Source organism: Takifugu flavidus, chromosome 22, assembly GCF_003711565.1.
Source record: "Takifugu flavidus isolate HTHZ2018 chromosome 22, ASM371156v2, whole genome shotgun sequence".
Lineage (NCBI taxonomy): Eukaryota > Metazoa > Chordata > Actinopteri > Tetraodontiformes > Tetraodontidae > Takifugu > Takifugu flavidus.
In genome coordinates this window covers 4,873,230-4,897,044 of record NC_079541.1, presented here as the reverse complement: position 1 = coordinate 4,897,044, position 23,815 = coordinate 4,873,230, and the positions used below count along the sequence as shown (strand labels likewise).

Here is a 23,815-nt window from a genome sequence, read left to right as displayed (position 1 = left end):
CTTTATCAGCTGGGCTGAAGAACCAGCAGTTCCGGATCATGTGGAAATTAGAGTTCTGCCCTTTGTGTGGATTTCAGGGAAGAGGAAATCTCTCCACAACACATTAACGAGGTTATGACCAAAGCTAATAGTAGCCATGAAGCTAAAAATGGCTGTTGGCTCCGCCACGTGGCTCCGCCTGATGCTAGTTGTGTCGATGTGGCTAGCATGTCTGCTTCCCACAGTGTGCTGTTCTGACCCGTACCAGACCGGTCGTGTTCGAATTCCCACCCATCTGTTTTTGCAGGGATTAAATGATAGCGGGGAGGCTAAACATGCTAATTAGAGCGCCTTGGTCACGGGCTGCGCGGAGAGCAAACCCAAGCAGCCGAGAGCGCTGGCGTAAAGCACAGGGCCATTATGGTGACGGCTCCATTCATCAACCAGGAGTTTGGACACAATTCAAGTAAAATATGCAGCGTTTCGCCGGCGGAGCTAAACACAGTCGGGAGGCTAAACGTGGCTAAACAGACACGACAGGAAAAGCAGCAATGATGCATCTGTGGACGATTTTTCTAAGAGTTTAAACTTCTTCGCAGCATCCGCTGCTGCTATCCAGGACTCTCGGCTGTTTATGCGCTAGCAGCTAGCATTCATTCTGCAGCAGCTAATCAGTCACGGCGTGCCAACGCTCCTCCACTGATGTGTTTACCTTTGTCGGCCCCCGGGGCTGTTTGCATCCTCAACGGGAATATTTTCACCTCTTTTCCAGTTAAATCCTCCATCGCCGGTGACATGTGTGAGGTGGGGAAGCCATTTCTTTTTTGGGGGGGGGGGGGGGGGGGGGGGGGGGGGGGGGCAATGCTGGGTTCTGAAAGAGAAAATGAAAGTAATAGAAGAGGACCAGAAACATTATTTAATCACCCAACAGTTGCGTTCGGAGGCATTTTTAAGGGCCTGATTCCAGTCTCGCCTCCTGTGTGACGCCGGGGCTCACTGCGCATGCGCCGCCTCGGAGGCAAAACCGCACGCGTCTCGCCGCGCCGCTCTCTCCGCGCCCGGACGGAGAGACGCGCACACCGCGGACGCCGCTTCACCCCCCCTGACCTCGCCGCTGCGGGGGGAGGCAAAAATGGCCAACTTTGACTCACTTCTCCTGTCGCGAGAGTCTCCGCGGGCCGAGCGGCTGAATTTGACCGGTCAAAGCGGCGATAAGAGTCCGATTTGAGGGAGCGGAGCGCGGCCAGGTTGGATCCCCGGATGGTCCCCTGATCCCGGGGGGAGAGATGATCGCGGAGCTGCTGTGCACCGCTGCGGCCGCGGCTCTTTATCTGAACACGCTGGACGCGGATTTCTGCTACGATGACAGGTAGGAAGGATGGATGGATGGAGGGGGGTGGGGGGGGGGCAGGTGCTTTTAATAACTCCAGCTTTAAATTTATTTTTTATTCTGCCCTTACATGTGGAATTATGAGAGTAAAGAAACACCAAAGTGACTGAAACGCCCTCCCCGGGGGTCCAGATGCAAAACATTGTTCAAGTTTGCACAAAATTCACCTTAGATGGATTTTAGCTGTCATTTGACATCAATTTTGCCCTAAAAATCTGGAACAAGATGAGGAATTTTGCAGGTTATTGTGTTGGAATTACATCCTCGTTGCGTTCGTTTGTCACAGATTAACAGTTTTACTGAAATCTGCCCTCGTTACTCTTGTTTTTCATGCCAGATGTCTTGAATTTGCTAAATTTAGCATGTCCAGGTAGCTAATTTTTTTCATATTGTCATGGAAGGTGGGTAAATTAAGCATCTGGGACTGGCTGGCCTCTTTAATTGAAATAGCATTTTTGGAGCTAATGTTAGCCTCTCGCAACAGGACAGCCGGTGCTAAACAGAACAGGTTTCTGTAGCGGGTCCCCCTCCTGTCCTCACCTCTTGACGCCCCTCGAGGTTAAAGATCCCAACTTTTCAGAGCTTCGGGCATCAGAGCGACGCCCGCCGGCTCTGGTTCCGTCCCTCCGTGCTGACCTTTGCTGCTCCTTCATCACACGGCGTTCTCTCTAGGGGTCAGGCCTCGCACGGCCCCGGCCCGATCCCTCGGGGAGTTGGACAGAGTTCGGAGGACAAGGTTGAGACGGATGGACACGGAGGAGGGTTGGTTCCATCTGCTCAGGAGAGAGAAAAGATGGCCTCTTTAGCTATGAACCTACGTCCAAGGTTGACCTTATCTAAGGTTCCATCAAATCCTCGTTGGCTGTCGCATGTAGCCGTTAGCATGGACGGCGAGCCGGATAATAAATTCCTCTGTCCTTTGTTTTGAGTTGTTGAAACACTCCGCCGTAGCTGAAATCACAATTTCACCGCCTGTTCTTTGTTAGCTTTGTGTACAACCTACAAAGTTGCTAACGCGTAAATGTCGCAGGTCCAAGGGTCCGCAAAGAACTTTTAATCATAGTAAAGAACCTGGATGATACATCACCTTTGTGAAAACAGTTAGCGATAGCATATGGCTAAGTTAGTTTATATCAGGTTGTGATGGCTGTTTGGAAGGAAGACAATTGTGCATTTATAGTAGCTCAAGCTAAGCTAAGCTACTGGCTCTATGGCACAAGAGTGAAATTAAATCCTAAGAATTTTAGATACTCCACCGAAGAAGGCACAACGTGGCTCAGGTGTGATGGAAGAATGTCACATTGAAGCTAGTTTACAGAGCTACAGATAAACGTTTTAGCGAGGTATGCTACATGTTTTACATGTAGCTGACAACTTCTGAGGAACGATGATGTCGGATCAAAAACAGATGCGAGACAGAAAAGTTTTAGCTTCATACGAGCATATTTTTTTTCTTCTTGGCTTCTCAGGTGCCACAACTTTCTCGCCTGGCGGATGCCGCCCGTGCTAGCTTTACCTCTAGCGGCGTTGCCTTACACTGAGGAGCTGAGGAACCTCGAGGTGGCTCTCGCAAACATCTCCCGGCAGTTGGGGCACAGCCCAAGACCAGAACCTGAGCCGCAGGTCGCTAGCAGCTACCCACTGATAGCTTTCTGTAATCAATAGCATCAGGTATCGCGTGTCAGCGGCGGGGTCCAGAACAGCTGCCGGGAACCAAAAATCTGACGCAGTTTCTGCTGCACTTGACAAGAGCGGAGAAGCGATTTCACGGCGCTCCAGAGAACCTGAGAGGGTCCGGTCTTTGCGTGTGGAGACGGCGTTTGTTTCGCACGTGTCCTGACAGCTGTTAGGGCTATAAGCTAGCAAAAAGACCAGAGAGAGATTTGGCTAATCAAAGGCCATGACATTCATTAAGTCAGTTCGCAAATGTTGACAATAAAACGGCAAAGGAAGGCTAACTATGTCCCTAAGCCAACTAGTTTGAGTAATGTGTTGCTTAAAAGCTAAAATATATGTTATCAGGCCCTAGAACATTCATGCCCTGTAGCCTCATGCGATTGGGGAGAAAATATAATACGTTGAGAAATTAGTGCCACATACTTAATAAAACCATCTCAGCTAAGCACCCGCGGCTAGCAGTTCCTGTAAAATATGTTAATATGCAAAACATTTTCAGCATCGGTCCCAGGTACCTGCTGCGTGTGGTGGAAAACCTGCTCCTCACCTCGTAAAAACCTGGAAGCAGGACACGGAGAGGGAGTCGCTTTTACGGCTCCGGGGATTTAGCGTTTTTTGGAAAGATCGCATGTTAGCTCCAGGGTGCAATTAGCTTGTTTGGCGTTATCCTGTATCATAGACGGATTCGGATTTTCCTGCTTCTTTCTGATAAAAGCTTCTTTAATTGCAGGGTAATAGAAGATATTTTGACGTTAAAAAAAGAGGGAATCGGGAAAGGTTCCGCGCTGGGAAAGCAATCGTACATTCCGTTTTCATCTTATGGTTCCACCTTATTTTGGGGGGTATTTCCAACCCCTGCGTTGCCAGTTCATGCTTTGGCTCTCTGGGAAGCAGCTCATCAGGATTTGGACCCATAAATCACATCATTCCTCAAGCTAACTATCCTTCATCTGCTACGGAGAGGCAGGAAACGTTTAAGCTAATTTGCTCTTTTTGATGGACGGCCCTTTTAGTTGTTGCTCAATAGTCCGCTGGCTCGTCTCACGGAGAGTCAATTTCTTCTTTTTTTTTCTAAAAAAAAAAAAAAAAAGGTTGTCCGGTTTGCGTCCTAACACAAGTCGGGACAACATCATCATTCCTTTTTTTGGGCTTCCGCTAGGTGACACGCTGCCTAGCCGCAGACATTTTAGCCTAAAGCTAAATCTACATCCAGACAGTCCATTCCAGATCTGATTGGCTGCAGTTTTTCTGCTGGGACCATCAGCAGATAATTACTTAAAGTGCTGTCGGTGCAGGAAACATGTCATGTGACAGTCCCGAAGCGCACGAAGTATGCTAATTTGAGAGGTTAAACGAAACTGGAGTTGTCAACGTCAGTGGGTTCTCTCTTTAATGACTACCTCCTTGACAGTACATACAAAACCACCAGCAGGAGCTGGCACTAGCTTAGCACAACAAATGGAAAACACCTAAAACAGCTAGCCCAGGTTCGTCCAAAGGAAATATGCTAATTGCCAACTTAAAAGTTATTGCGTCGCACTCGTACTCTGGTTTGTCTCAGTTTTCTAAAAACAAATAATAGCGGAGCCTAGCTTAACAGAAATTTGAAGCATAGCTCCTTGGCAGGCTAACAAATAGCTAAATATCCAAAGGTAGTACAAATATGGGATTTTTATTTAACAGCGCGCATCTGGTTTGTTTAATTTATGCAAAAAGGGAAATCTAAAATGATTGCTGGGGATTAAAGTAACAGGCCACCGGTGAGCTAGCATGGCTTTGTCCAAAGCTAATATGCTTGTCGCCAACTTTAAAACTTGTGTCTGGTTTGTTTCTGTCCATCTCTAAACAGAAAGGTAACTTTTTAACTTTTCTACATTATGCTAGCGTAGCTTTATTTCCAAGAAAGGACATATGAAAGGAAATAAGGCTGATGGCTTTAAATTCTATGTGTGTTTTGTTTAATTTATGTCAAAAAGTGTAACAAATGACAGCTTTGTTAACAGGTCCTTAGGTTTTTATGTTATGCTTAGTTTTCTGGCAAGCTAGCGGCGGGGGGAAGCGTTCAGTTCTTGTCCATCAGCGCTTAATATTCCTGTGATATATGTGCGGCGTATTGAATCTCGTTTGTAATCCGCTCGAGCGTATGAAGCGACGGCCTTCCCGGATGACATCATGTCTGCTTGTCCCCGTGGTCCATCTTAGAGGGAAATATGGTACTTTTATGGCGTTACACGATGCCTTTTACGGCTTCGTAATGGAGTTTCCTGCAGCGGTTTAAAGGGGCTGGTGTATCTATGAACCTCGCTGGTAGCTTGAGTTTTATTAAATATACAGTGTCCCACATATTTCATGATTCAAAGGACTCTTTAGATGTTCCAGGGCGTAGCTTAAGTTAGTAAAACTAAGCTAATGTAGGTGCCTGCTAATCAAACCTGGGGAGGAACCACGTGTGTTTACCTTTTTGCTAAAAGGGCGGCAAAAAAGGATAAAAGAAGTTAATAAAATGAGTTGCTCGTGATGCGTTCAGGGCTACTATTGTAGGTCACCATCCCAGCACTTTGAAAACACTTGAAGTAGAGGGTAGGAGGAAGGAAAGGGGGGGGGGGGGGATGGGAAAATCAGCTTCTGCGCTGATAATTAAGCTACCATGCTGCTTGGAAGTGTACTGGTAACCATAGCAACCCCAGCAGGATATTCAAAGAGTAAAATCTGCTCTTAATCTGAATCCGTGCAACCAAAAATCCGACGCTATTGTGCCATTTCTGCTAATTTTGCAGTTTAATTGTTTTTAATTTGGTTAAAATAATTTATTTTCCGCACAGCTAGCCCATTAGCTTACTAGGTTAACTAAAATCAGACCATGACCCCACATGAGCAGTGTTTCTCAATGTGGTATTCGGAGATTTAAAAAAAAAAATAGGACAAAACATCTCCCTCCGCGCATACATTAGCATAAAAATGTCAATCTGCGGCAGGAACGTGGGTTGCAGAAGCATCTGTTTGGTAATTTAAAATCATATTTGCAGCCCACACGTTAGCATAATAAGAGCATTCTTTAATTAGGCAGCACGTTTATCGCCGCGGATGCATGCGGCGCCGTGTGGACTGAGTCCGTGTGCTCTTTTCAATCCCCGGGGGAGCTTTAGCCGAGGAGGCTAACGCATTCGTTTTATTAGTCATTGATTTCCTGCGGTCTTTCCTCTGGAGGCGCAAGATCCATCACAGCGTTTTCACCGACGCCATCGCTCAGGGAGAAGCGCCTCGGCGGGCAGGGGCACTTTATTTTGGCTGACGTGGCAAAGGCGGATTTTGTGGAAGCAGCTAACAGGAAGTGAGCGATCGCTAACTCAGACGGGAGGTAAAAGTCTCCAATCGATCCGCTGAAAAATAATACGTCTGATGTTTGAGAACCAGCGAATTGGTTAGCTTCGATTTAGCCCGGTGTCCAACAATTCTTGTTCCGGCCTATGAATCCGGTCTGGGACGTTCCCACCGACACCCTGGCCAGCGCTGGCACCAGTACAGGCCAGAGGCTGGTCGGTCCCGCTCAGGCTATTGTTGCACCGCTGAGGTAAACAAACCCTCCAACCCTCAGATCTAAAACAGATTAAAGAGGTCAATGTTGGTACGTTTCCGCTTCATTTTCATCCCTGACCAACTGTGTTTCATGCTAACGCCACGCTAGTTTCCTGTAGGTCACATATGGTTTCGTGCATGAGCTAGCGTCCTCGAGAGCCCACTTACACGCTGCAGCCTGTAATGGGATTAGCGCTTGATCCCTGACCTCCCTGCATCTTTCAGAAACTGCACACGCTTAATGATCACTTGCTAATCCAGTTAGCATCGGTGGCGATCCGGGCCCTCGACGTGCGTTTTTAGCGAACTTGTGACAGATTTTTTTTGGCCAATCAATCCTTCTGTGTCGCGGATTCTGTGATACAAACCGTGAAATGTATGAGCTATATTTGTGGCTGTCAGACCGATTTTATTTTACTGATTTAAACTCATCTATTATGTGTTGATAAAGGTGGCAGCTGTGTCATCACGCCGCACCGCCTACACGTTAGCTTCATGGTAGCTACCGTTTTATCAGCAGTGCCACCCATCATGACATTAGCAACGCCCGCCACCCAGAGATGGCTATCATAAAGGATTTGCACCGATCTCCCTAGCAACCGGGTATCTAGGCTGATGGCATCAGCTCTCTTGGACTCTGTCATGATCCGATACACAGTTTCATCCAGTCTCGCTAGAACTAGCTAAATGTCTGAATTCTGGGCTGTGAGGGTTCTCCATGTCTCGTCCTCCTTCAGGGACATAGGAAACACTATATTTGTGAGGAGTCCGGTGTGCGTCAGTCCTCTGATTGATGGTTGGTTGAAGGGGAGACACGTGATGGACAAAAAGAGACATTCAAAGATGTGTCCCAGCGGGCGCTAACGAGCTCAACCGCGAGTGTGAGAGCGGCCGTCCCCCGAGTCTGTCGGCCCCCGCGTACAGTGGCGGAATACAAAACAGCCCGACCGCCGCCGTGCGCTTGAAACCCCCAAACCTTTGTTCCCGTGATGGCGTCACATGCAGAGGGGGAGGGGCGGCTGCGGGGGGGGTGGGGGGGCAGTTGTTGCTGATTTGAATATTTCAATTATTTATGACCAGCCAGTGTTGGGATCTGAGCCCCCATCCGCCAGAGCCCTGATTTGATTCGCTCTTCAAAGAAGTGGAAAAACCCACGGTGCAGCGGCTGTCGGTGGACCCGACCGTCTCTTGGAAGTGAGACGGATTTGTCCTCCCCAGACGCTCATGAATCCATGAAACCTTCGCTGGTTTATCCCCAGTCCTCCCACTGTCACATTAGCGCGCCTGCGAAAGCTTTTAGGAACAAAAACTGGCTGTTGGAGCTGGAGTGGGGAGGGGGGGGTGATCTACAGGGTCTTTCCAAATATTGGCTGTAGGGGGGGGTATTGGGGGGGGGGGTCTCACGGTTGGAGAACAATCCAGGGAAGCCGAGGAATTTACGATGTAGCTCCGCTGCTGACAGAGGAGGAGGAACGCTGACGGGACGGATCAACATGTAGAGCGATTTATCGCCCGACTCCAGGCTGTTTCGTGTTCTACACCGTCGTCGCCATGAATGTGGCGTCCCCAGACAAGGAAAGGCCGCGCCGCCGCTGCGCTTCTCTGTCTTGAGGCGACCAAGTCAAAGACCCTCTAAAGATGCTAACGATGACATTAAGGGACTACTTTTTGCCTTCTCAGGGTTAGGGTTCTCAGGGTTACACCGTGGACAGGTCACCATCACGCACACATTTGCCTCTGGGCTAGCAAGGCTGCGCTACAATGGAACGTTTTCGCTAGCCGTGCTAACTGCTGTGGGCGCCGCAACGCCGCTAATTGCTACAGATACTGAGCAAACATGACTCAGCTAAACCCGACTTCCTTCCTCAGGTGTAAAGAATATTTCTTTCCCTTCACACTGACGTAGCCTGGATGCTAAGATCAAAGCCTTCAGAAATGCTTTGATTGTGGTAGCAGAGCCTGGGAAACGCCGGCGTCGCCCCCGTTACCTTCCTCTGGCTTTGTTCTGTTAGCTTTCTCACTGGCGACTTTCTCAAGAGACAGGAAAGCAACATTTCCCCAGTTCAACACCTCGCATCATCGGGTTGGGGGGGGGAGGGGGGTTGCGGCGCTCGTCTGCAGTCGCTACACAGCAGCTTCCCTTCATCACGTTAGCCCCCGCGGTGACCCTGTTGAGTGTACAACAACGCAGCTCGTGCTTCCCTTTAATGATCGGCCTAATTAGGAGCCTCGGCGGCCCCACTGGGGGTGTGAAACCACCTGGCTGTGTGTGTTTGTCTAATTATTTGTTGTGTTCTTCACAGTCGCGCCATCAAGACCAACCAGGATCTTCTCCCAGAGACGCCGTGGACCAACATCCTGTTCGATGACTTCTGGGGCACCCTGCTGACCCACAGCGGCAGCCACAAGTCCTTCCGCCCCCTCTGCACCCTCTCCTTCCGCCTCAACTACGCCGTGCACGGCCTGCGCCCGTGGGGTTACCACCTGCTCAACGTGGCCCTCCACGTACTGGTCACAGCCCTCTTCACAGCCTTCACCCGCCCCCTGCTGGGCCGAGGACCCTGGAGCCTGCTGGCGGGCCTCCTCTTCGCCTCGCACCCCATCCACACGGAGGCGGTGGCCGGCGTGGTGGGACGGGCGGACGTGGGTGCGGCCGCGTTCTTCCTGCTGTCTCTTTTCTGCTACGCAAGACACTGCCGTCTCCGCAGGGACACCCGAACCAGGGCGGTCGGCCGGCGCTGGGCCTGGATGCTGGGTGGGCTGGGGTGCGCGGCAGCTAGCATGCTGTGGAAGGAGCAGGGGGTGACGGTGCTGGCCGTGTCCGCCGTCTACGACCTGTTTGTGTTCCAAAGACTCCGCCTCACCCAGGTGTTCGCCCTTCTGCTGGGAAAGGTAAAGGAGCGGGTGGGCGGGGCTTCTAGAACATGTGGGATTTGAGCTAGTTAGCTATCTAGCTAGTTAAAGCATAATATTTGCTGCAAATGGACCATGTTTAGGTACTTGTTAATGGTATTGTGAGGACATTTTGGGGGTCCGTTGGGGGCCATTCCAGAGAGGAGCGGCACGCCTCCTCGCCCTTGGATTGACTTTAGTGTGTGAGCTCTTCCCAAAGGTTTGTTTTTAACCAGAGTGGTCGTAAAGGAAGCCGATTATCGGCCCCGGTCAGTCGTCGTCCGCTAAACAGGAAGGAGGTTTGTGCAGTTTTCCACTTCCTGTCTTCTTCCTCTGCTGCAGTAAATAGATCCACACTAATGTGAGGAAATGTAGATCTCAGCTGCACCGAGCACGTGTGTGAAGAACTTTCCGAAAGGTTAGCACCTACTAAGCCGCATTTGCTCAACAGCCAGCACAGAACCTGGATGCTCGATGCGACTTCTCTCTTTAAGGTCCTCGTTCCATTAGCGAAATGGCTCCTTAGCACCGTGATGGGCCTCATAAAAGACATAAGTGAGGTAATAAAAGGCCCCCTTGAGCTAACAAAGGGAGGCGTTAGCTTACCTGCAGCCTCTCAGAGCAGAGGAGCTGCCATCGTTGCATTATTATCAGGCCTCCGTCTCTGCCCCAGACACAATAGCTGCCCCCGCATCCGGCTCTTTTATCGCCCCTGTGTCCTCCTGTCCTGGAGCTGGTTATGAGTCAGGGCTTTTAGCGGGGCAGCAGCATTGTTGGCTGCTCTCCTCTCACTTCCTCCTCTTTATCTCTATAAAGCGCTTAAAGCACTTTACAAACGCTGACGTGGACTTTATTCAGACCTGAGACGTTTCTGGGACGTTTTTCAGTCCTTCCTGATTCCACAATGAGGAAAATGTAAATTGGTGGATGATTTTTCAGCCCAAACTCCATTTCCTCCTCCTGTTAACTCCCCCGAGCTGAGACGAGATTCACGGTGAGGCAGGGTGGGACGGAGGGGGAGCGGAGCAGTGACGGATGGAGACAAAGGAAGGTGTGGCGTCGTCGCGGCAGCCCGGCGTTGTGGAACGCAGCTTGACGTCTTTGTTCTGGCTGGGAGTGAAACTGCCGACGATTACAGGCAGTAGCTGGGGCCTCGAGAACTCCGGGACGTGAGCCATTAGCTTGGGTGCTGGATGGGTTCAGTCTGGTGGTTTCCCCTTTTATTCTTTCTTTCTTCCTTTTGTTCTTGGTTTGATTCTTAACCTAATCTGCCTTTGGTTCTTTGATCTTTCCTTATGGGGCGCATAAAAATCAGGGAACTTCCGCTGCTGATGTAAAATGATTACAGGTGAGGGATCGTGGAGAAACGGCAATCCGGCTCAGTTTATATATGTTGGTGGGGGACGGAGCCAATGAGACGTAGGCATAAGACACAATCACACAGGTGGGAGACAGGAAGAGGACTCCAGACAATCATCATTCAACAGTTGAGCTGAGACTTTCTGTGTCCTCTGTTGCTGCCAGTTTGTCTTGACTTGGCGTCCCCCCTCAATGTCTCCAGCCCGGCCCGCTCTGCCTGCGGCGGGGGCATCTCCCCGTGTGTTCCTGGCGCCGACCCTGACAGAACGATTTGTTCTGGTGAGGCAGCATCGGCCGTGTTTTCTGCTGTTTATCGCAGTCGCCAAACAACCTCAAGACGTCTCAGCGCTGCTCTGGGTTGGCACCGGCCCACCACTGAGAGCTGGGGGGAAGGTGGCGGAGCCAGCGGTGAGGTTATGTTGGACTGGGAACTCAAACAGGGGTTTCGTCTGGATGAAAATCAGACTTTAAATCATTTGAACAATGGCTCTTTATGCGAGTCCAGTTTCATCCTGGGGACGTACGTGTGACACAAATGGGTGTAAAACCAGCATTTCTAATCTTTCAAGGATGTTTCACTGGTTCCAGGAGATTTTACTCACATTAAGTACAAACGAACGATGCTACTGGGGTAAATGGCCCAATATAACTAGGGCAGTTATATTAGCATTTCGGTGCCGCCAACACTGTTGTACTAGCGTCAATGTGCCATTAAACCAGTACATTTAACATCTATGCTCTTGTCTCCTCAAAGGAAAAGTTCGGGAGCAAAGTCGAATCTGTTTTGAGTACAAAAATGGGCTAACTGAGGGCAATGCTAATCAAGCAAACGTCAGACTAGCATCCCTGCCTTTCTCTGCAGGGAACTCTGTGATTGTCATGTCGACATCGCTCACAGTACCACTTTGATCTTGTTGCAATGCGAGGCTTTAACCTATGACTAGCGTCCGCGGAGCCAGCCGCGGGCTAATTAGGTCGCTCCATCAAAGTCAAGCCTTTCAATGCCCACCGCGCTGCCGCTGTCCGCCGTCGGCTGCGTCGCGCCAAGTCAGCAGTATCCAGAAGACATTAACAAGCTGTTAAAGGAACTGGACGGATGCCTTGCCGTCCCTTTCATCGCAGTTTAGTGCAGCGCTGCTAATGCATCAAATATGAGCGTAGCATGTCCCAAGACTGGGGAGGCCTTTCCACATAACTGTCAGTGGGAAAGATACATTTAAAAAGAGCAGTTGGCCATTAAATGTTGTAGCTGGCACGAGCCTGTCAAATTGTTTAGTCTATACTTTTGCTAAAAATCGGAGCAATCATGACCTCAGCGTTTCAAAAAAGGCAGTTTAATTTAATTTAAATTTCTGCGTCATCGATCCGAAACACGATCCGCCCGAGGTGGGGAGAGTTACAGGTCACCCGGATTGGACGTGGCTTAAATGAGAAAAATCCCCCAAACTGATCCCCTGCTGCAGCAGCTTTAGCATTAGCTGTTCACTCCAACGTGTTGTCAACGCCGCGTATCAACAGGCGGGCCTGGGATTAATTCAGCCGGAGCTGAGCGGGGAGAACCCACCATGGATGGCAGAAGCACAAGATCGATGCTAAATGTCTCAGATGAGGACGCGGAATGAAGCGGATATGTGAAAGTGTTAGCGTCATAGCGGCTCGAGCGGAGTTATGTCTGACAGTTGAAGGAGGATTAGATCCTGCAGCCATCTTCTCATGTGGTTCAGAGTTTAGGAGCTAAAGGAACGGGGGACTCTTGAAACCCATCTGCTGTTCGTGGGGATTTTAGCTATTTTAGCAGTGCGCGTGATGGCGAGATGGCCTTTAGCAGGTCGTTACCGCCGGAGTGTATTTCCAGAGCAGTTTGCGGTTTTTAGCGGGTCGTATTTTCACACGTGTAGCTTATATAAAACCCTGCGCTCAGCACCTCTGTCGTAGAGATCTGAGGAACATAAAAACCAATAAAACGGCACGGTTACCTGCCGCTCCGCTCTGGAATCAAGGCTCCAAACGTCAGCATAAAAACACCACTGGCCCAACTTTAATCAGCCTGCGAACATACTCATTTCGGTTTCCCGGCTAGCTGTAGCAAAACTTTCATGTCAGGATAATTTTACTTGTCCCACACCTTACACGACTTTTTTTTTTTTTTAAAACCACACGTTCTCTTAGGACAACATAAAATCAAGATGGAAAAAAGCGTAATTAAAGGGTGGCTAATCCTACCATGCTAGTGCAGAATGACGCGCCGTTTTCTTGTATCTTGCATTGGCGGGAAATAAATCAAACGTCCGCTGTGACGCGGGGTCCGTAAACACATTATAACGTTAAACATTATAACATTACACATTCTAACGTTCCGGCGGTAGCAGAAACAACAGGTGGAACTTATAAAGCTAATTCATCCGTCCGGTTTGCTTCCTGGCACCGCGGAACGTGTCAGAATCGCCGTTAATATGATTAGTGACACCTGCGCAGTCCGTAAAACCGGGCTGCGCTCCGATTCATTCGCAGTAAAAAGAATAAAAAGTGCCGTTAAACACGCTGCCGACCTGTCTAAGTTCCTCTGACAAAACAAGGGCGTGGGAGGGTGAATGGGGCGTTAATAAATCAAGCGCTAAAATCAGATTTTTAATGAGTTCGCGGCAGTAAAATGTTCCGCAAGGTCTGATTCCAGGTGGCCACCGGAGAAAACAAAGCGCTTTTTATTGGTGCTGTGAAAAACGCCGTCGTAAATGTGGAAGTTTCCCTCTGAACTTTATTATTAACGGCCGTGATGTTAAAAACACGAACGTTGTGTCTGATAATTCACAGCGTGATGAGGCTCTGAATGCTGATGTTAAATCCGGATTTGCCTCACTCGTTTGGCATTATTTTAATAAAGAACAGCTGCAAATTCTCCCCTGAAATTGGGTTCAAGCGGAGTTCATATTCCAGAAATGACAAGAAGTTGAAAGCATCGATATTTTTTTCAGCAACTGCGTTTCTTTGAACAAAAGAGAGGCCAATTTAGGAGGGGCGTGCCAGGCTCAAGGGTCATGTCAGTCGGATGCTGATCCCGCTTCAGAATGAATGCTCTTAGCAGCATTTACATACCAGCGCTCTGATCCCTGAGCTGATTAACGGTCACACTCGCCTCAGACCGGCACGCTCGGAACTGTAATAAACTTCCATTAAACCCGAATGTGGCTGGTGTCGACAAAATGACCTCGGCGGTTGTTGCTAAGCGTTAGCGCAGCTAGATGGTTGTTGGCGGCGATGCTACGAACAGGCGTGTAATTGCACGTGCTGTTCGCGCTCCTAGGCGGCGATCAGGAAACATCCCAGAGGTTGTGAGTGAAACAGTATGAGTGGAGAAGAAGATGGTTCAGAGCGACAGAAGCTTCCTGAGGAGACAGGAAGTCCACCTACGTGTCATTCTGACCCTTTCCTGTTCGTTTTCAGAAAAAGAAAGTCCTGCTGAGCCTTGCCGCTCTGGCCTCCTGGGGGGGTGTTCTCCTCGCGGCGCGACTCTTCTGGATGGGCAGCAAGCCTCCCAACTTCTCCAGCTCCGACAACCCCGCGGCTGATTCGCCGCACTCCCTCACCCGGGCGCTGACCTTCCTCTACCTGCCGGCTGCCAACGCCTGGTTGCTGCTGTGCCCCGACAGGCTCAGCTTTGACTGGTCCATGGACGCCGTGCCCCTGGTCAGATCCTTGTCCGACTGGAGGAACCTCCAAACCACCGCCTTCTATCTTGGTTTCACCCTCCTAGCTTTGTTCGGCCTGCGTGGCCCCGCCTCCAAAGCCAAGGAGACCAATGAGAAGCATCAGAACTGTAACGAAAAATCAATAAGTAACGGGAATGGATACCATGCTCTGGATACAAACCTTGACACCCACTCGGAGCCACCAAAGACCACCCTAAATGGGTCCCACAGACCCCAGCGGTGCTCAGCACAGATGTCCCCGCCTCCCACAGAGAATCTAGTCCTTCTCTCTTTAGCCATCATGTCGCTGCCTTTCCTTCCAGCCACGAACCTCTTCTTCTACGTTGGCTTTGTGATCGCAGAGAGGGTCCTGTACATCCCCAGCATGGGCTTTTGTTTGCTGGTTGCCACCGGCACGAGGGCCCTGTACATCAGACTGAGGTCTCCAAGGTGCAGGGCAGCGCTGCTGTGTCTGTGTGCGGCACTGGTGCTGCTGAATGGAACCAGGACTGTCCGAAGAAACCGAGACTGGAGTAACGAGGAGAGCTTATACAAATCCGGTATCAGCGTGAACCCTGCTAAAGGTGAGAGAGATGTTGATCGGGAGGAGTTTGAAGCCTCAGAAGCTAATGCTAGCCCAGCTATTGAGTTTTAACTCATGTAACCACCACCAGGGGGCGATATCCTGTTTCAATAAGGAGAACTTTTGTAATTAGCCTTTAGCAGCTTATATACTGTGACGAATTGAGCTAATGGCGGCCTACGCTAGGTGCTAGTTTAGGTGGTGCTGATACAAAAATGAAAAACGAAGGAACAAATTTGGAGTTGCACACTGACACCCATGTTTTTGTAGCTTGGGGAAACTTGGGGAACGTGCTGAAGAACCAGGGCAAGATGGCGGAGGCGGAGAAGGCGTACCGAAACGCTCTGCAGCACCGAGGGAACATGGCCGACATGCTCTATAACCTGTGAGTGTTAAAGACGCGGCGTCAAAGATGAGGAATGATGAATGCCAGACAGGAAGAAGTAAAAAATAGACCAAGCAGGGATGATCAAAGAGCAAATACGTCTACATGTCTCTTTATATCCTGTCGGGAGGAGAAATCCAGCAAAGAAAAGGTGCCAAAGGTGCCGAAATGCTCACAGCAATGCCGTCTTTCTTTCATACGGAGATTGTTTTCCTAAATTCTCCACCGCCTCTCCAGTTACGGGTGTCAGGAAGCTGGCAGAGCAACACAGAGAGAAGGGAAAACAGAGGCGCTGCCCGAGCAAGACGGATGTTTGGGTTTATTGGGGTTCTGCGTCGGAAGATTGGACACAGAACCAGTTTTTATTAACCAGTTTTTAACCTGGGGTGCACCCATCATCCTGACATGCTGTGATTTGGGGCGAATGCCTCTTCACCACCTCTGATTAAATACAGGAACTAAGTGGAGCGCACTCAAACGTTCCACCTTGGGCTATTACTTTCATGTACACTGGATTTTACTGAAATCTTCCTGGAAACTGAAGCTAATCGCGCTTTTTGGGGTAAAATCCAAGCCACATGCCCACTTCCATCCATGTACGTGCACATGCTGAGAGTTGTTTTGGTAATAAATCATCTGGACTGATGCAGAATCCTAAGCCAGGTCACGAACTCGAGCACATTAGACGAGTCGCTACTACGTCCAAAGAGATGCTTTGTGAAAACTTTGGGACCGTATTTACCTGTTTTATGTTCTTCTGGGGTCAGACAATCAGACCCAGACCTACAGAACCAACTGTGCTGGTGATGGAACCAGGGATCTTACCATGAGCGAGGGGGGGCGGCTTCTGTTGGAAGCTAGGGCAAAAGATGATCCGGGGTCAAAAACATGTTCTAAAATCAACAATTCTTCTTTCCTGGAATAGCGGCCTGCTGCTGCAGGAGGACCAGCGTTTCTCAGAAGCTCTGCATTATTACAAACTGGCCCTCGGGAGCCGCCCGACGCTGGCGTGTGAGTAGACCAGCCTCGCATTGCTGATCTGAGGCCAGTTTTATGAGGAAGCAGGCTTCAAAATCAAAAATCAAAACTCCTGCCTCTGTTTCTTAGCGGCGTACTTGAACATGGGAATCATCCTGATGAACAGGGGCGACCTGGACGAGGCCAAACGCACCTTCGCGACCTGTGCCGACATCCCCGACGAGAACCTGAAGGACCCCCACGCCCACAAGAGCTCCGTCACCAGCTGCCTCTACAACCTGGGGAAGTTGCTGCATGAGCAGGGCCAGCAGGAGGTGAGTGAGGACCAGAGGAACTCTGGGAGTCCTTGTTCCTCTGCACTGAGACCCTGACCTTGATCCCCTTGCAGGAGGCTCTGTCTCTATACAAGGAAGCGCTTCAGAAAATGCCTCCCCAGTTTGCACCACACAGCCTCTTCAACATGATGGGTAAGTCCACGCCGGCACGTCTGGACCAAAATCCCAGAATTCTAAAATTCCCTCATTTGGGAACACCCGCTTTGAAATGCTAATTAGCGCTCTGAAGCAGCGGAATTAGCATTTCATTAAATTCGCGTGATGTCATTTCTGGGGTGTGTTTGTTGGACGGTTAAAGGTCTGTTGGTGGCCTTTTAGATCGCACACAAGTGTGCACGTCCTCCTGCGGCTAATCCGCGCAATAAATCACGTCCCCGCCGCGTGTTATTGCGGCACTAATCACATTATTGCGAGCTCATCCTCCCAGGATAGTTGAGACTGAAAGGAGGGTTGTGGAGGAACGGGAGGTGTGTTTTGTCAGGTGGAGGGAGGGGGGAACGAGGCGGGGGCTGTGTTTGCATTAGCGGGGTGTCCGGGGGAGATTCTTTGTTCAAACTGATGTCATTTTACTGGAGGGGTGGAGAGGTGCCCTGACATCTAACATACAGCCCGACTCTTCCAGAGAGGAATTTCTCCAGATTTTACGCTAGCATCCAGAGTTATGGACAAATTTAGATTTATTCAACTTCTTCTTCCAGCTCTGGAACATAAAATGTCGACCACCTCTGCGTTGTGTTTTAGGCGAGGCCTACATGAGGCTGAACAGGCCCGAGGAAGCAGGCCACTGGTACCGGGAGTCCCTCAGGGCCAAACCAGACCATATCCCGGCACACCTCACCTACGCCAAGCTGCTGTCCCTCACAGTAAGTCAAACATCGTGCCGATAAAGGTCTTCCCCTTTACCAAGCCATCAGGAAGGACTCCCCCTTAGGACGGTCCTGCTTAAGGTTTCTTCCTGAGGTCCTCTAAAAACACCTGGACACAACCTTCTTCCAGACGCTGTTTATTCTGAAACAAAAAAAACAAAACAACCTCCACGCTTCAAACCCCCCCTCAAAAAGAAACCGCCCAAATGTGACAACAGCTGTGCTCGCAGCTGAGTCTGGGTCAGATTTCGGGGGTTGGTCTGGTTTCTGTAACCCCTCTCGGGAAGCTCCGCTTCCACGGCCTCGGGCGAAAACATCCGAACTCCGAATCGTCAAATTTTTGTTCCGGAAATTTCCCCTAGTTTTCTCTAAAGATGTAATGATACACACGTTCAGACGGGTGACCCCGCACGGCCGAACATCTGCTGGGCTGCTCGCGGGTCCACGGGGGGCCTCACGCCGCCACCGCGGAGCTTTAGGACAGGAGATCTGGATAGGAACCAGACAGTGAGCCGGTAGACACTTAATCCGATGATCCTTCCTTACTGAATGGCTCCAACAGTTACAGGCTTGACCCTCAGTCAATGACCAACGCAGACGCAGGGAGCAAAGGTCAAAAGCGTGACCTTTTCCATCCCTGATGAGCCTTCTTTCTCTCCAAGGGGCAGAAGGCCGAGGCGGAGAAGTTCTTCCTAAGGGCGATCCAGCTCGACCCGGCTAAAGGAAACGGCTACATGCACTACGGTAAGGGCCGACTTCCTCTCCGGACACTGTTTACCCTTCATGGCAGAGTATAAACCTGATATCACGCCGTACGTTATATCAGCCAGAAGCGCTGCTCCTGGCTCGTTATCGCTGGAACTCCGGGCAATGAAATCCATCATCCTGAAGGCGGAGCTGTGCATCCTTTTCCTTATCTCCGTCCATTCCTTCCCCCGCTGTGTATCCCGAGGTTCTGCTGTCTTTGGACCCAGGTGCTTCCCCTGCCTGTGGTGTAATCTTGTAGCTCTGGGGGATGTTTTTGGGGCAGACTTGGCAGCTACAGTAGCACCGGCTCACTGGAGGAGCTGCAGGTGTGTGGAAGCAGCCAGGATATCAGGGTGGATGATAGGAAGGTGTGTCGGAGAATGAACGGAAATGAGTCCGGAGATGGGGATCGCAAAGATGAGGTCTCCTTTCCTGCCATTGTTAAGGGTCGAACGCAACCTGGACATGCCCAAAACTAGCCGAATTAGCTTTTATCCAGCAACCGACAGCTAACATGGATGCATTTCCTTGTGTTCCTCCCCCCAGGTCAGTTTCTGCTGGAGCAGGCTCGTCTGCGCGAGGCAGCGGAGATGGCGGAGAGGGCGGCGGAGCTGGAGAGCTCGGAGTTTGACGTGGTCTTCAGCGCTGCGCACATGCTCAGGTGGGCGAAACAGCGCCCTTGAACCGAGTCGGTTCCACAGCCGCGCCCGTTACGGAGTCATAAAGGTTGATCTCTTTGAAGCTGCGGCTGTAGAAACAATTCTACCGAACAGCTAGGAAGGCCACCGTATCCACGCTCGGCTCCAAGGCTCGTTAAAAGGCCACAAGATTCTTTTGGCGAGCAAACGCAGAGAAAGGGCGTAAAAGGCGGCTGCGAATGTCCTTTCAGTCGCCTATAGGCCCAGAGGGAGCAGGGAACTTTTTCCCTCTGAATATCTGCAAATGTCATCAACACAACTAGCATCACAGGTGAATGGAGAGGAGTTAGCAACATTAGCCCTTTTAGCCATTAGCTACGCTGTCCACCGGCAATATGTTGATGTGTAAATAAGATTATTTCAACATGGTTTTGTCAATAAGCTTGTACTATATCAATATCCCTTGTTTGTGTCTCTGCAGGCAGGCTAGCCTGAATGAGGCAGCTGAGAGGCAGTATAAGAGAGCGGCGCGCCTCAGGCCGGATGTAAGTCCCTTAAACCCTTTATTCTTATATCAATGCGTCGTTTCCCTGTATAACATAAAACAAACGCACCTTTTGGGCTACGGCGGCTCTTGGGTTCAGCACGTGCGGCTGAGGAAGTCAAGATCTCCTCCATCCTGTTTCTGCCGAGTATCAATCAGTCACATCAAAGCAAAAGGCTACGGGGGGCTCCGCTCGAGGTAACTTAGGAAGACCCCCCCCCCGTTTGTTCGGCCCGGACCCCAGAACTTCCTGTGCTCGTTTTTCATGTCAGCCCGCTACGCATCAGCCAGCTGCTCTGGGTCTTACGTGGACCGCCAGTCAGGGTTTAGGCCAGCTACCGCTTTTCCCTGTTTATCTGATATGTTGTGATTAGCAGCGATGCTGAAGTTGCTGCGAGGAACAAATTTTCGGAAAATTCAAATTCTGTTCGTAAGAATGTTAGCTTAGTCCCTACATGTACTGCAGAACCTCTCATGCCAACCGCTGTACCAGAACCCTTGTGTAGCAGCGTGGAGCTGGGCCGCTTCACATATTTCAACGGTGCCACTTTGCTAACGAGTAAATAAAATCATCTCAAATATTTGTTTCCATTTAAGTACGGAGGCCTTCACGTCAGATATCTGGATAACGTCCCTTCTGTTACCTCTAAAGCAACTCTCGTCTGCAATATTTTCCTCACGCTAGCGTGCGGACGGATGACAACCTTTCCCAAATATCAGCTTAATCCAATAACAATCAGGTTCTGAGGGAAACCCAAAGGCGTCCCCCTCGGACGACATCTCGGTAAAAGCCAGCCGGCATTTTCTCGGATGATTTTGACGCGAAGCAGCACTTGGAAATTCTGTTTCCGTTCACAGTAAATTAATACAGATGGCTAAATGAAAAACACAATTCCCACCTTGTAGTTGTATGAGAAACTATATTTCAGCGTGTTTACATCCATTCGTTGCTCGTTTCCCTTCCTGTAACCCTTCACAATATTCCCGATGAAAGCGGAGTATCGTTCGCGTCCGCTAGCGCGTCTGGAAAACATCTTCGAACCTCCCAACCGTTGGGCTTGTTTCGTCAGAGGGAGATATTATCTTCAAACGGCCACAAACGCAGCTGAAGGTCAGCCGAAAGCTTTTTCATCACCGCTGAAAACAAGTTGAAATAATTGTTTCGGCGGAAACATAATTGCCGATTTACTATCTGGCTGCCTCCCCATGGACAGAATGGATGCAGCCAAAGCTCATTTTGGAATTATTTAGCCCCGTCTCAGCGCTGCGTATCGGCCGGGGCCGCCTCATTTGTCTGGCTTAGCGTGTCAGCTGCTCCCAAGGATCCTCGACGGGACAGAGAGCCGAAAGTTTGAGTGCCCCCCTTCCTAATGTGGCCATGTGTCACCGCTATAAAAAGGGGGGGGATCCGGCACAGCTGCCACTTCCTACGTTTTCCTGTTTTCCAGGACACTTTCCTAAAATATTCCACCCTCGTTTGATGAATTAGGTGAGGAAAAACCAGGCGGCACTCCCAAGGGTAGCCTTTTAACACCGGCCGGGAAGTGGAATGTAAACAAGTGGTGTTTGTGGGGGTTAGGATGCAGGTCCCGGGATGGAGGTCGTCTCTGGTCGACAGCGTGCTGATGAGGGTCAGACGGATCGGCTGATGTGACATTTCAGGACAGATGGCTTCACTTTGATCACACTTAAACGTAGCATAAACGTCTGTTAGTGCACAAATTCAACCAAAACTTAAGAAATGGGACAGATTTATGTTCCGAGGAACACTTTTTAATAGGTTCGCCACTAAAAATCAACTCTACAATGTTTAAATCGCTAATAGTTAAAAGTTTTTGCGAACAGAAATTGGAAATTCTGACTTTTTCAGAAACTAAACACAAAAGTCAGAGGATTTTCTTTGATCTCCTCATTTTTTCCTTTGAACATTACATGATACCAATCCTTTTAACAGATTTAGCTTTCAAGCTAGTTCTCATGATTCTTCTTCTTTCTTTCTTTTTCCAAAACGTATTTTGGCTGTGTCCTTTCGCAGTACCCGGCGGCGTTGATGAACCTCGGCGCCATCCTCCACCTAAACGGGAAACTCCCTGAGGCAGAGGCCAACTACCTGCGCGCGCTGCAGCTCAAACCCGACGACGCAATCACGCAGTCCAACCTGCGCAAGCTTCGTAACATCATGAAGAGGCAAGAACTGCAGACCAGGCGCATTGGCGACCTTTGACCTGTCCTGAGATGATGATGTGACAGTTTTGTCTGACTCATTCCTCCGTTTCCTGTTTCGGACGCTAACGCCCGGGCGGGTTTTTACAGCGCGTTGTTGGAACGAAAGAGGAGTGTTTCCGATGGCTTCTCCAGAGCTGCGGCGTGATGTCAGCTGGTTTTGAAGGGGAACTCCTCACACATCTTCTTTGTGTGTTTTATAACGTGTGTCGGGGCTCCAGGAGCGCTCTCAGATCGGCACCCGATTGGGGGGGGTTACATCATAGCGAGGTGTGAAACTGAACTTACCAGAACTCCGGAGCTGCTCCTGACTTCCGTTTGGGATGTGGACGCCGCCATGTTGTTTCTGGAAGGCCAGACACTAAAGCACCTTGATCGCCCCCTTGTGGTAGGCTGACCAAAGAACGCCCGCCTCACAACACCAGTTTCGGGTGATGGACAGTGACATCCATGTTTATTCCCATCAGCTGCCGACTGCCAGGTTGCATTGTGGGTAAACGCTGCAAGAGACTTGAACAAAGAGGAGTTTTAATGATGAATTACACTCAGCGGCTCAGACAGTTCCGTAAACAGCAGCGCCTCTCAGCCGCTGGTGTAACTGAAGAGTGTTTGCACCTGTCGGGCCCGTAAAACTGGAACCGGATCAGGACCCCCCCTCACCACACCCCCCTCCCTTCACCTGCTCTGTTCTGTGTGTGCTACCCCGATTCGAATTTAATTTATTGATAGTTTGTGTGTAAATTGGTCTGCGTGACCTTTGCTCTCTGCTCAGGGTCGTCAGGTGGGCTCCCTGGTTCCAGAGAGACGTGAACAGATGTCAAGTGTGTTTTTTAAGACTACAGTTTGGTTAAATGCAGATGTAGCTGAACGTGTGTGGAGTTTTGTAAAGAAAAAGTCTTTTTCCACAATAAAACTTTTTTTCCCTCTCAGCAGCCGAGCCTGTCACTATAACAATATTATACAATCAAACTTTTATGTTTTTTAATAAAGTTTGATAGTAACTATTGATAAAACAGCATACTTTTTTTTTTTAATGAATATTGCTGATTGGTGATACGATAGAATACTGATCTTGAATTATTAATTGAGGTAATATCTGAATAAGTTGATTTAAATATATTGTTGTTAAGCTTCTGCTGTAGTTTGATTATCATTTACATATTTTTTCAGGTGATGGCTTCCTGTTTTTTTTTATTCATAAGTCAATGAGGCTTCTAATAAAACCTGGCTATTATAGGAAAGAATTTTAAATGAATAGAAGATGTGGAATTCATCGATACCGTATAAGCTTATTACTGCGATAATTATGAGTATTTTATTGACCTTTATTGATATTTCTAATAACTTAATTACAGAACCAGCTGGTTAACTCTTGTGCGCGTCTACAGCGCCCCCTGCTGGAGGATCCGTTCTTGTCTCTCGCTTAATGAGTTTTTTCTGTTGTGGATGAGGTCCAGAAATAGTTTTTAAGCTTTAGAAATGATCAAAGTTTTCCATCCTGTTCCAGTCTACAGGAGGCTCACCAGCGTCCACGGAGGGGGACCTCAATATTTATGCTATTTTGGAAGGTTGACAAGAAAGAAAGAACCCATCGATGGTGCTTTGACCCTGAGCTGAAACCTCTGGCGACAGTGGCAGAGAGGAGAACTATTGACAAGCTGCGGAGCATCATGGACAATGACCGCCACCCTCTGCACACTGTCATCCACAGTCAGAGAAGCCTGATCAGCCAGAGGCTGCGCCCCCCCAAGTTCAGGACCAACAGACTGGGGAACTCATTCATCCCCCGAGCCATCAGGCTGTTCAACTCCTCACAGGGGGGGAGGAGGGCCAACAGGAGAACTGGAACATTTTTATAGTTTTATATTTATATTCTATTTAATTTATTCTATTTTATTTCTTATTTTATTATATTTTTATTATCTTTAATAGGTTTAATGGGGTGTAATGGTGGTGG

At 49.5% G+C, this 23,815-nt stretch overlaps 1 protein-coding gene and 1 long non-coding RNA gene across 6 annotated transcripts; one reads left to right on the top strand and one right to left on the bottom strand.

Annotated features, from left to right (window-relative positions):
- Window positions 1–827: 827 nt before the first annotated feature.
- On the bottom strand, window positions 828–13,373 carry LOC130518959 (uncharacterized). Of its 2 annotated transcripts, none has more exons than XR_008948184.1 (3): window positions 13,097–13,373; window positions 1,910–2,142; window positions 828–850 (listed from the first exon to the last, which is right to left on the bottom strand). It is a non-coding gene; the product is annotated as an uncharacterized LOC130518959 (long non-coding RNA). The 2 variants fall into 2 exon arrangements; XR_008948183.1 differs by lacking the exon at window positions 13,097–13,373 and adding an exon at window positions 3,562–4,326.
- On the top strand, window positions 984–23,739 carry tmtc2a (transmembrane O-mannosyltransferase targeting cadherins 2a). 4 transcript variants are annotated; one of them, XM_057021917.1, is made up of 13 exons: window positions 984–1,348; window positions 8,926–9,514; window positions 14,315–15,143; window positions 15,413–15,527; window positions 16,453–16,538; window positions 16,635–16,819; window positions 16,894–16,972; window positions 17,582–17,703; window positions 18,369–18,450; window positions 19,000–19,114; window positions 19,573–19,636; window positions 21,671–21,822; window positions 23,366–23,735. In XM_057021917.1, exons 1-13 carry the CDS (start codon window positions 1,266–1,268, stop codon window positions 23,715–23,717), a joined length of 2,853 nt encoding a protein of 950 aa, XP_056877897.1. In that variant the 5' UTR covers window positions 984–1,265; the 3' UTR covers window positions 23,718–23,735. The 4 variants fall into 4 exon arrangements, with proteins under 4 accessions (XP_056877897.1, XP_056877900.1, XP_056877896.1 ...); XM_057021916.1 differs by lacking the exon at window positions 984–1,348 and adding an exon at window positions 6,460–6,617 and having other exon boundaries at window positions 23,366–23,739; XM_057021920.1 differs by lacking the exon at window positions 23,366–23,735 and having other exon boundaries at window positions 990–1,348; window positions 21,671–22,787.
- Window positions 23,740–23,815: the final 76 nt, after the last annotated feature.

Bases quoted from the DNA above. Each gene is read 5' to 3' on its own strand.
- tmtc2a (XM_057021916.1), top strand. From the start codon at position 6,514: ATGAATCCGGTCTGGGACGTTCCCACCGACACCCTGGCCAGCGCTGGC. The intron at 6,618-8,925 runs GTAAACAAACCC...TGTTCTTCACAG, and splicing joins GCTATTGTTGCACCGCTGAG to TCGCGCCATCAAGACCAACC. The intron at 21,823-23,365 runs GCAAGAACTGCA...ATCCTGTTCCAG, and splicing joins CTTCGTAACATCATGAAGAG to TCTACAGGAGGCTCACCAGC.